General features: G+C 36.4%; 1 protein-coding gene across 1 annotated transcript in view; it reads left to right on the plus strand.

Annotated features, from left to right (window-relative positions):
* Nucleotides 1–12,756, plus strand: part of SLC39A8 (solute carrier family 39 member 8) — a 71,851-nt gene that overhangs the window by 40,508 nt on the left and 18,587 nt on the right. Inside the window, exons 3-5 of the mRNA XM_063458567.1 lie at nucleotides 3,160–3,325; nucleotides 11,418–11,587; nucleotides 12,504–12,626. Coding sequence (XP_063314637.1) covers nucleotides 3,160–3,325; nucleotides 11,418–11,587; nucleotides 12,504–12,626 — 459 coding nt within the window. The remainder of the gene's footprint in view (nucleotides 1–3,159; nucleotides 3,326–11,417; nucleotides 11,588–12,503; nucleotides 12,627–12,756) is intronic.

The raw sequence follows: 12,756 nt of genomic DNA on the forward strand, positions 1-12,756 counted from the left end.
CACTCACTGACAGACACACACACACTGACTGGCACACAGACACACACACACTCACACTCAGTGACACACAGACACACACACACAGTGCCACGTGGACAGACACACACAAACTCACTGACAGACACACACAAACTCACACATACACACACTCACTGACAGACAGGCACACACACACTCACTGACTGACTGACAGACACACACTCACTGAAACACAGACACACTCACTCACTCACATTATTGTATTTATCCCTGGGGTCAAGATCATCTGTCTGGAGATGTCCTTCCTGCTCCTCACTGCTCCCTCGCGCACAGTTTAGTGATGCCAGGCGCCAGAATATGATGTCATATCCCGACGCCCGGAATCACTACAGACAGCATGCGCTAAGGAGCAGTGATGAGCAAGAACACTGAGCTCCCTCAATGCATCCATCTTCCCCTCCTCGCCAGGCTGGTAAATTATAGCAGAGTAGGCACCTGCAAAGTGGGGAAAGCAGGTGCCTACTCTGCTTGGAACACTAGGCATGTATTTGCGGCTCGCTGGGCCGCAAAGCTGTCCATTGCGGGCCGCAAGTTAGACATGCTTGATTTAGGGTATATGAGACAATGAAAGAGAACTGAGGAAAAGCAGACGTGGATATAAATAGGCCATGGCCCATGCATCACATTTACAACAATTGTGTGCATGAAAAGTATAAAATTAGGATGCCAACCTCAAAATCCTATGAAAAGGCATTTAGGTCATGTCTCACATCATTTAAATTAATTTAAAGTCAGAATGACTTGACTGCGACCTTGTGAAAATGATGCTGTGTGGGTAAATTTGAGAACCATGGCGAGTTTGAAATGACGCACCTGTGCTACTTTCAGTAGGTCTGTTCTTATTTTGAGTGTTTTTCAAGACTATGTAATACTGACACAAAAGTGTCAGATTAAGGAATAGGTCTTACAGTCCAATGCATTCAACTGCATCATGCAATGTGATGATGTTGCGTGTGAAGACCTTTGATTTTTGAAGGTCTTAAGGAGTAAGTACTAGTAATTGTCTGTCTTTCGGCAACTAGAGGACAGTTCTCGAAAAATAATTTAAACATTGCAATCTCTAAGAAACTGTCATGCATTAAAATGACAGAGAAAAGGAACAGCATATATGCACTATTAATTAAAATGTTGTGGTATTGGTACATTTCAATAAGTCCAAAACAATTTCTGAAAGTGACCTTGAAATTGCACTCAGGTTTATTCACTGAAGTGAGGATTATAAGGTCAAAAAAGCCAAATTGGAAACATTATCTAAGCCTGCTGTGCCTCCAGTTAAAATTATCTGTCCTTAAATGTGAAATGTAGTTTTAATTATCACTTTAGTTAAAAAAAGGACTCTCTAGGACGGAGTTGACTTTTTTTTCAGAGCAAAACAGGAGCTATTAAACGTTTGCTTTATTTGTGATTTGCTGGTGCTCTGAAATGTTGGATGCCAAGAAGGCATATATATTTTCTTCGGCTGGAAAAGCATAATGCGAAAAACAAGGACACCCTAGATAAGATAATCACTATAGGGAGCTGTATGGGCTATGTTGATTAAAGTCCCTCTAAATATGCAAAACTTAATGAAAAATCAAAATTTAAAAGATGCTTACATCTAAACAACAATTATCAATACCAAATCACCTATTCTTAAACTCTAGTGTCAACATCTACATAAAATGCCAGAGAGTTGTTCAGTTCTTATGGCTCTAATAATGCCTATTCCCTCTAAACAAGGTCTGGAGATGGCAGAGCAATACACCAAACAAAACAAAGACTGTGTATAGACTGTTAGAAAGGAATGCATACACATACTTAGCCATCAATTTTAACTTTGTTGCCAGATATGCAAAGACAAATGTGTGTTATCAGTCGAATTGTCTCTGTCATCATATTTTTCTGAGAGTCATTCATCCCTATCAGTTGTGAAAGAGCCACCTGGAAGTAGTTTATCTCATTCAGCACACAAAGAAAACTTAAAAACTACTGAGTTAGTTCATTAAGCAGACACCCATTATTGGAACCTTATCTCAAAGTGTTTTTTTTTTGTTTGTTTTTTTTGTAACCGTCATGCAGTCTTACACCTATTATATATTTTTGAATCATAACAAGAAGTACTTTATTAATTAACAGAATATGTATTTTGTTCTATTTGGCTTAGTTAATAATTTATACTTACAACTCCCAAGTATTAGCCAATAAATGGGCTCGATTACACATTTTAAAGGAGAGACTTATTTTGTTTAAAATTTTGAGTTAGAGTGTATTTCTTTGAAGGTTTTTTGTCTCTCTTGAATATTGGTTTTCCAGAAAGGCCAAGACTTATTTTAAGCAACTGTAATTTGTTTTACATAGAATAGAAGAGTGAGAAAAGGGTGTCACAGTTGTGTCTAGGACACCCAGATGAGAAAAAAAAGCAAAAGTCTGGTGTACCCTCCAGTAACATTTAGGCCCAATGATGGCTTTTATCAAGACTGAAATGTTGCTGGAGGGTTCTGAATAAAGTCACTGTTTGGGCAATTTGTGTGTGCTTGATCTTGTTTTTGGTTATAATCTTAGGAATTGCTGTCCTATGTGAAGCATACATCTGTCCAATTGGTAGGTGCCATCTCTTGATATTTATAGGACACCAAATCGATCTTCCTTTTCCCCTGTTTAGGCCAGTTTCACCACTTTAGTGGGAGTTTTGGTTTGTCCGTTTCGTTTTTTTTCAATGTTTTTGAAGAAATTCTCTTTACATCACTTGCAAAAATTAGTGTTTTGCACCTCTTTTTTTCCTGTTGTTATTTTTCAAAAAAATATGTCAAAAAGGACAATCACAAGCATAAAAATAATGGAAAAGGTTTGTGAGTGTTCTCAGATATATAAAATTAGGCATCTGGGCTAAAAATGTTCACGTTCACAATGTAATGTTTCCATAAAATATGTTGATCAAACTTCGCTAACATTCTACAGTTTATTATGTGATGCATTTATAGAATAAAATGTGGTTCATACTGTTCATGTTCTGTGTTAAGTCCTGAGATAGACTAACAAAGACAGACAGATACAGATAGACAGACAGAATTTCAGTGTGTACATATATTTATACACCAATCCTGATTTATATTTTTCCCATTCACCTGTTCTTTCTTCCAGTGCTTATCCAGTGAGGACATATTTAAACATTATGGACTTCATAATGAAAGTCAAATTACTACAACAAACTTCAAGAATATCTGTCCTGCAATTTTATATCGAATTATTGCTCATCCGTGTACAGATGATGAAAATATGGGTTACCAGCGGCCTAGTCCTGCAGAAGGTAAGACTGATCTACCGAAACTGTAATGATTGGAGTCTGTGGTCCACAAGCAATATATTAATGTTAATACTGAATTTGCAATAAAAAAGATTGTTTAAAAAAATAATTTTTTACTATGCTGTTCATAGTTGGCAAAATACTCAGAGAACTGTACTATGAATATCCATATTCTACTTACCTGCAAGATATATATTTAACAGCAGAATAGTATTAACCCCTTAAGGACCAAACTTCTGGAATAAAAGGGAATCATGGCATGTCACACATGTCATGTGTCCTTAAGGGGTTAATACCACCGAGGAGTACTGAATTCAGCATTGCTGGTTTACTGAGATAGTTCGTGTACTGTACATTTTACAGTGAATTAATGTGCTTATGAAAGCTCAGATAGTAGTTTCCCTGAATGAACAATTCAGGAAAGATATATTGGTAGAATAAACATATATAATTGTCAAGTGGAGATGGATGCCAGTTTGTAAGCGGTTTATAAAATAAAGAAAATATTTAAATATTTGTAAAAGGTTTTTGTTTTTGCAGTGTATCCTATTCAATATGTATAGCTGTTTAAGTTTTCTTACGTTTAGGGGGTCACTAGTGTTATAGAGACTTAGTGCATGTAGAATTAGTGCATGTTTAAGGGTAGAGATCATGTTATGTGAAGGTTGTCTAGGGTAAATGGAGATTTATGGTACCTCTGCTCCTACCAAACGTCTTAGTAAAGCAAAAAACTAATCATAGTCACTCTTGAATACTCTTCTATCACAATGGTATTGTTATAGTCTCTAAGATGACTCTGTTCCCAGGCAAGATAGCACAAGAGATCAAGAGACACTTAACCTACCTTTGTACTGTTCTAAAAAATACAGTGGGGAACTTGCTTATATAGAGATTAGGATCCACGTGAGGATTGTGAAGGCACACAGTCTCAGGACACTCTAGGTAATAGAATTCATCATCCATCGTGTGTCTGGATAGTTCTCTGGTTCAGAGTAACACAATTCCTGAATATTATAGTAGTATCAGAGTATCCCAAATTAATTGAAACATGTCTGGTGCATACAGGGCCGGATTTAGATGAAAAGAGGCCCTAGCCTATTCCACTTATGAGGCCCTTTAACCTCCCATTTTTAAGTTTGTAAATTACATGAGAGACAATAAAATACATAATTACTGTGATATATATCAATATGTTAAATGAAACATGTTGTGATTGGTACTAACCTTTATAAAAAATGTGGCACGAATAATAAATAAAAAAAAAGTCGAGATGAGGGGGGGGGGTGATTGTGAGAGGGAGGGGTGATGAGGAGAGGGGGGGTGATTGTGAGAGGGAGTGGGGTGATGAGGAGGGGGGGTGATTGTGAGAGGGAGGGGGTGATGAGGAGAGGGGGGGTGACTAAAAAAATTACCTTAAATCCCTGGTGGTCCAGTGGTGGATGCCTGGTGGTCCGGTGGCCCTCATTTCCGGTCTTCAGCTCCGCAGAGCTGCAGACCACGGATCTCGCGAGACCCAATCAGAGCGTTGCCGTGGTAACCCACGGCAACGCTCTGATTGGGCAGTGCACGCGAGATCCATGGTCTGCAGCTCTGCACATTGCGGAGCTGCAGACCGCCGGTCTCGGCGATCACGGCAGGAGGGGCACTGCAGTCTGCCCCGGGCACCCCCCTAGTAAGTGGCACCTGGGGCGGAACGCCCCCTCCAGCCCCCCTTAGTACGCTGGTCATATCATGGTAGAATTTCTCCTTATTTTTGGTTCAGTGTTTTAGTGTTCACTGTTTTTAGAATAGTGTAATTTTAATTTTGCTAACAATTTGAATGTAGGCCCCTCTTGATCTTGAGGCCCTAGGCTGAAGCCTAGTTAGCCTATAGGAAAATCCAGCCCTGGGTGCATATTAAAGCAATCATTATAAAAGACACCATGACACTATACAGGTGATACTCGAAAAATTAGAATATTGTGCAAATATTTATTTTTTTCAGTAATGCAACGTAAAAGGGGAAACTAATATATGAGATAGACACATTACATACAAAGCAAGATAGTTCAAGCCGTGATCATCGCACTTATGACAAATCACGTCTTGAACTATCTTGCTTTGCATGTAATGCGTCTATCTCATATATTAGTTTCCCCTTTTACGTTGCATTACTGAAAAAAATAAATTTTTTGCACAATATTCACATTTTTCGAGTATCACCTGTATATGAGACAATATGACAGTTTTAAACACCCGATGTATGAGCCTATAAATAGTTTAGCTTTTATGCAAAAAGTCATGACAAGAGCTACTTGTTTATAGAATGTTAACACATGAATTGCCCCAATAAAAAAGGAAAAAAACTTTAAATGTCAGTATAACATTTTGTCTACACAACCACAGTACTAGAGTTACTATAAATTTCTTGGAATTAAACTTATGTGTGAAACCTGATATTATTTTAGGTTACTTGCTGATTCTAGCATAATTTTTATATTGCATAATTACATACCAGTTTCATGTTATTAAAAGGACTTAAGTATAATTTCTTCAGAAATCCGTGTATATAGTAGATGTTAAATAAATAAAGCACTTTATAAAATGCTAGCAGAGGTTATTTTGCTCTTATTGCACATATTAAAAAAAAAATAAAAAAAAATCGTCATGATTGAAGTTTCATGTTTTATATTGCATTCATCCCAGCAAACAATAATTTATGTATGTAATGTTGTTAAATTGATAGGCAGAAGTATATATACCTTCTCTTACATTGACCAACTGACCTGTTGTGCACAGCTATTATGAATAATTATATTATGATCAGATTTATATATATCCTTCACCTAACTGTGGGTGAGACTCAAATTCAATTTTTCTATAGTTTTTCAAGGTTAATTATTTGCTTGGTTTTTAGGCAGATATAATAATAATTGTAGCAGTCAAGCCATTTGCCTATAAGCCTACTGACACAAGCTGTACTTGTGTATTACCCAACAAAGCAAGGTTGGCTAATGAAGTTATCCAAAGTAAGAAGGATTTATTTTGGGTTTAGTACTTGGGTCAATGTAATTATTGGGGTTACTTTATCAACTGATCATCCCTATTACAAGCTGCCTTGATGAACCATTGTTGGAAGCAACTAATAATACAATGACATTCCTCTCTAAAAGGTACATGCCATTGTGGCCTTTAGATGCAATATTTTTTTGCTTCAATTAAAAAAAGGTGTAAAAATCATAATAATATTTTTTAGATGAAGTAATATTTAGCCACTAAATGAGCAGAACTTTTTAATGCTAAATTGTGGTGTCAGTTCATCCAAACACTTTCTCTGTATATGCATACATTTTATGAAAATGGAAACCAGTTTTTGTCAAAACAAACTATGGCATATTAATTTATATTGTAGAATCAACATGCTTATGCATCTTACACCATTAAAGGGTCACTTCAACTCAATTAAGTCACCCAGAACACTTCATCTCAATTAGGTGGTCTGTGTTCAGTGGTACAGTCATTTTAACCCTTGCAGATTTATAGTTTTGTAGAAACTGCGATGTTAACTTTAAGGGTTGAACACACCTCTAGTGTCTGTCTTCTAGACAGCCACTAGAAGCACGTCCATTGCACTGACCAAGTACAACTCTGTCATGTGATGTGGAAGCTCATTGGAAAGCATTGGATTCAATGATTTGCTATGAGAAGCATTGGATGAGCACAGTACTCACCGTGCATGCGCATCAGGTCCCCAATGAAGAGCATTGGATTGGACCATCGCCAGAGGAGTCCAAATCTCTTCAATGACATCATAGGAGACTCAGAGGCAAGCAGCGCTGAGTAGGTTTTGCCATGAAATAGGTAGGTAAAACCTTTATTTTCTTTATTTTACGGCAAACTAAAACTAGATAGGAACAGGCGCACTATAGCGTATGCATTCCAAACGCTATAGTGTTCCTTTGAGTATCAAAGAGCTTATATATGCAGTTCTTTCATACATATCTAATCTATCTATAATTTGCTATGCACAATAAATTGCAACTAGTATAGTGAAGAGCAAACTACTGCGATTGCCTTTAGCCCTTATATAGAATAATGATGGAACCAGCAATTTTTTTTTTCCTGCAATAGTGTGACCATGAATATGCCGTTTTGTGACAGTGAAACTATTTTTGTATGTAAAGCAATCTTTTATTGTAGCAGTATGAGTTGTGGAAAAAATCTTTTAACTTTGACAGGCAATAAACCACAGGCTTGACAGGTTGACATATCTTTTAGTGAAGGCTTTGTGGGGCAATTAGAACACATAAACATTAAGATTGCTTCTGTGTTCCGAGACATGTCTGCAATTCTTCAGTGTATCAAAGGTCTCTTGCTGTGTGACGTGGGCTCACACAGGTGCATTGCTGATGTCTTGCCAAGGCGGCTTTGCTTGAATGCAGCACGCTGCATTTCTTTAACATCTGCTTCTAAGAATTACCAGTATCGCCTTTTTCCTTACTGTTCTTTACGCAGATGCTTGCCCTGCTATTGGTCACGGTGACTTATTTTCATTTAACTTTACACTCTTTATATTACGTTGTCTAAGCCCCTATTGTTACATTATTTTACTCTCCTAGTAACTTAAAATCCTGTATGAAGTTACTTTTGTATTATGTGTTACTGGCTGGCAAAGTTTGGGCATTTCATTTGGTGTCCTGAATATTAAGCGACTGTAAAAAGTCTATGACCGTGGTTTTCAAAGGAATTTTTCCAGCCATCTTCTGGTCATTATATCAGACAATTACATTGTGAATCACAGTTTAATATGTTTTTCGTGAGGAAACAGTACAAGAAGGGGGCAGCATTCTGGTAAATGCATCTTGGTATAACTGGAATCTGAGTTTAACAATACATATATCTCATCAAAGCTGCATTATATCTTTATCTGCTTCATCTACTGAAATGAGGGACCAACTGCAGTCTTCTGTTCATGGTACATTAGCAATTCTCATCATCACCACCAAAGTTTTCATTTCCTACCTCTATTGAAGTTTACTATGGCTTTGGTTAACCTTGTTGACAACAGAAGCTCTTATATTTCCAAGGAGAAGCTGAATCTCCTTTCCCAAAACACCTGGGGAGATGTATCCAAGTGCCCTGATCTGAGAAGTGATGCAAAATTGTAAATAAAGCAATCACCACATAAAACCAAGAGGATCAGTGGGAACTATGGGAGTATATTTGTGAAAGTGCTAACAAGTGCTTTGACAAGTATCAGTTAAATTCCAGCATTATTTTTTATCAAATGTAGTAAAGTAATCTAAAATGTGATGGTTTTCTTCGTAGTAAATTTTGAAAGGTTTCACAGAAATTTCCATTTCAGAAGAGCAATGTATCTGTTTGCACAGATTGATTTCTAAACATATTTATTGTAGTTTAACCCCTTAAGGACCAAACTTCTGGAATAAAAGGGAATCATGACATGTCACACATGTCATGTGTCCTTAAGGGGTTAAAGACACATTACTGTGAGTATTATTTCTGCAGAGCTCTGATATAAACTCAGACACACCAACAATATGGAGCTCCTAGAAAATATGGACCTTAAAAGGAAACTATAACTACATATTGTGCCCCCCTCCCTGTAGTGCAGAAGGGGTTAAAAAAAAACCTCTGTCCCTTACCTGAGCCCAGAGCCGATGTCCAAAGTTCCTGGTTCAGGCTCTGCCTCCGCTCTTTTTCTGCCAACGTCAGCAGGCGGAGGAAACCTGATGCGCATGTGTGGCAATGGCCGCCTTGACATTAGTATTTTCCCCATAGTAAAGCATATATAATGCTTTCCTATGGGGTTTAACATGACACTGATATCCTCATGCATAGCCTAACGACCTGGAAGTCCCTCTAGTGGCTGTCTGGTAGTAAGCCACTAGAGGTGCAGTTAACCCTCAAAAGCAATTATTGCAGTTAATTAAAAACTGCAATAACTATCTTTGCAGGGTTAACCCCTTCCTGACCTCGTGTGTACCAGGTACGTCTGACAAAAAATGGTCGTTAGCAACCTCGGACATATTTGGTACGTCCGATTGCAAATAGGCACTTACCTGATCGCTGGTGAACCCCTGCCGGCGATCGCAATCCTGAGCTCCCAGGCAGACTCCTACTGTCCAATCCGGCCCTCCCGGGCCATGTGATCGCGGGGCCCTCGCGATCACATGGCCAGAATAGCCGGCTTGTGCAGTGCCTGCAGAGGGCCTGCCTGAGCACTTAGGCAGCCCCCTTAGTGCCTGAAAAAAAGTTTTAAAAGTTAGTCAAAGTTAAATAAAAGTTTATAAAGTAAATAAAAAGTACTAAGTACTTTTACATGCACATAAACACAGATGCACCATTATTAAAAGTGTATTTTAATATATATATATATATATATTAATATTAAAATACACTTAGAATGACGTTAATTATATATATATTATATATATATAAAATAAAAATAATAAATACATTGAGAAAAAAAAAAAAAAGGATATACCGGTTTAAATTGGCTTTAACTGTATTTTGATGTTAATATACATATATATTTAAATAAAAATGCATTTAGAACAACATTATAAATTTAAGGGACTTGGGAATATACACCCAGAACACTTCAATGAGCTTATAGAAAATAGAATAAGATAGAAAAGAGGGACAGTGGGACTTGGGCCTAAAATAGAGAATGGTCTTCCTAAATAGGGACACCTAGGAGGAAATGCTCATGAATCCTTTGCTTTGGTGAAATTATTAAGTATATTCAAAAACCATTAATAGGGTGTAAGAAAAGGAACAGATGAAAAAATATGACACGTTTAATATATTGCGCCAAAAAGTCTCCAACAATGACCTAAAAATTAGACAGAAAAGTGTCAGTGACATTTTGATAAATCTCCCCCCTTTTTGTATTTTAACTGTGCACCGGTGTTTTTTCATCACAACGCTTTGATGAATCTCCCACTGTTTCTATTTCACTTCATGGAGGTAGAGCAGGGTAGAGTAGTGTAGACATTACAAATGACAAAATGATATAAGAGCTTATATACCTGTATATCTACGGTTGAGTGGTTTATCAATATCTTTAGAACTTTAACCCCTTAAGGACCAAACTTCTGGAATAAAAGGGAATCATGACATGTCACACATGTCATGTGTCCTTAAGGGGTTAAGATGATATTATTTTTCTATAATAGATGCTTCACTATTATATATTTTTTATATTACATTATGTTTTTTTGGTTAGGGTTAGTGTAATTGTTATAGTAATGTATGGGTTAATGGTTCTCTAGGGGTTAGTGTATAGTATTAGTATAGTGTTGGGATTTATATGTTCTGGTGGGGTTAATGTTTAGTGTTACAGTATAGTAGGGGCTAATGTTTGTGTAGGAATTAATGTTTCGTGAACTTGTAATGTGTTAAGGTGTGGAAGCAGTTAATATTATTTGTAATGTAGTGTATCAGAATATTGTAGAGGTTAATGTATAGTGCAGTGTGTTAGATTATAGGAGTTAAGGGAAGGACTTTATTGCAAGGTAAACACTGAAACTTGTATGTCCCTCTGCTGTCTGAAATGAATGGTTGTTTTCTAGATAGTCTTATTAGCACCCCATGTATTCATGTGATTTACATTTTGTTTGATGGGCATGTTAAACATCATAATGTAACACACACACTCAAAAAGCAGTGGAACAGCAACAAGTTAAACTTATGATGTCAGCAGCTTTTTTTCCTTATTGATAACTGTCTCTGTGGAACCCCGCTCTGACAGGCTACAGTTTGGAAATTGTGATACTATCCCCAAATAACCATCTACATGTTAAAAACATAAATAAAAAGCTTGTAGGAAATATCTTGGGATAGAAATCACTAGCTCAAAATCCAATAGCGTTTTGGGAGTATTGCTTTAAAATGACCAAGGAAATGAAAGTGCCTGGTGACAGATCCTATTTAATCCTTAATTACGTTGAATTCAGAGACATTTGTGAATCATTAGCTAATGGGAATGAAATTACATTTGCTTTCTACACGTCTTCTTGCAATAAAATAGGCCATTTTATGCAAAGTTCTGCATAGCTGAATTAATGAAATGATTTTTCTTTTTGTGCAGTGTGGGGATACAGCTTCCTGACTGTGACTATCATTAACTTGACGTCACTGCTTGGCTTGTTTATAACACCTTTAATAAATAAGCCATATTTTCCAAAAATATTAACTTATTTTGTGGGTTTGGCTATTGGAACTTTGTTTTCAAATGCAATTTTTCAACTTATTCCAGAGGTAAGTTTTAGATTTTTTAATTTTTTTGTTATTTCTCCTGAATGTATATATAAATATGCAAACACACACACTTTTACACACACTTGCACGTACTTTGTAGCTCTCTGCTTTATCTATCTGTTGAATAGCAAAAGCAGATCAGACTGAGTTAGAATGCAACAGGTCTTCTATCCAGATGGCATTTCATTTTTTGATTTAGATATATGTAATCTACAATGTCTAAGCAATTGCATGATTTTAGAAATGAGAATACATTTCAATATATTCAATTTATATCCAAAATGTTTTTGTTTTTTTAAAGTCCTGGCGTCTTGTTTAGCACTGATAATCCTTCAACCTTAGGGAAACATTTCTCAGGTCTACTCATTATTTTTGTTTAAGTTGCCTTAGCCAGTTTTCCTGCTTCCCTTTATTTTTAATACCATAGCCTAAGAGGTATTGGCCATATTCCTGTTCTAAGTCACCTTGTGGTATTATCTCTGCTAATTCCCGTATTCACTTTAAACAAGTCACTGCTAATGTGTATACATTATTATTATAATATTATTTAATTGTTCATTTTTGCTTTTTTGTTGCAAATTAGCATTTTTAAAATGCTGTTACTTCTAATTTTTAATACTGTTTAAATAATAGAGAGAGCTTACTCTCTCATTTCATCCTCATCGAAAATCTCAATTTGGCTTTCCCACATATTATAGTCCTGTAATATAGTCTTGGAGGGGCATCATTGTTTGGTATCGAAAGGGTGCATTTTTATAGTCAGCCTCCTGGCTGAGCATATTGTGAGTCCTAGTTGGAGTGCTGAATATAGTCATGAATATAGAATTATAAAGATTTTTAATCATAGCCTTAAATATACCATTGCATCTACCTTTACATTTAAGTCACTGACTATACATTACATATTTCATTTCAGGCATTTGGGTTTGATCCTAAAGAGGACAACTATGTCACTAAAGCAGTGGCTATTTTTGGAGGTTTCTATGTTCTATTTTTTGTTGAGAGAATGCTGAAAATGATTCTGAAAATCTATGGTGAGGTAAGATGTAATGCCTGCAACATGACAGTGACTAAGGTACCGACAAATCAATGACTGATTATAAACAATATCAGATGTATAAAATATACATAGAGCTTTTCATTAATATCGTAACATGTCCTTGACATAC

Source organism: Pelobates fuscus, chromosome 6 (assembly GCF_036172605.1).
Source record: "Pelobates fuscus isolate aPelFus1 chromosome 6, aPelFus1.pri, whole genome shotgun sequence".
Classification (NCBI taxonomy): Eukaryota; Metazoa; Chordata; class Amphibia; order Anura; family Pelobatidae; genus Pelobates; species Pelobates fuscus.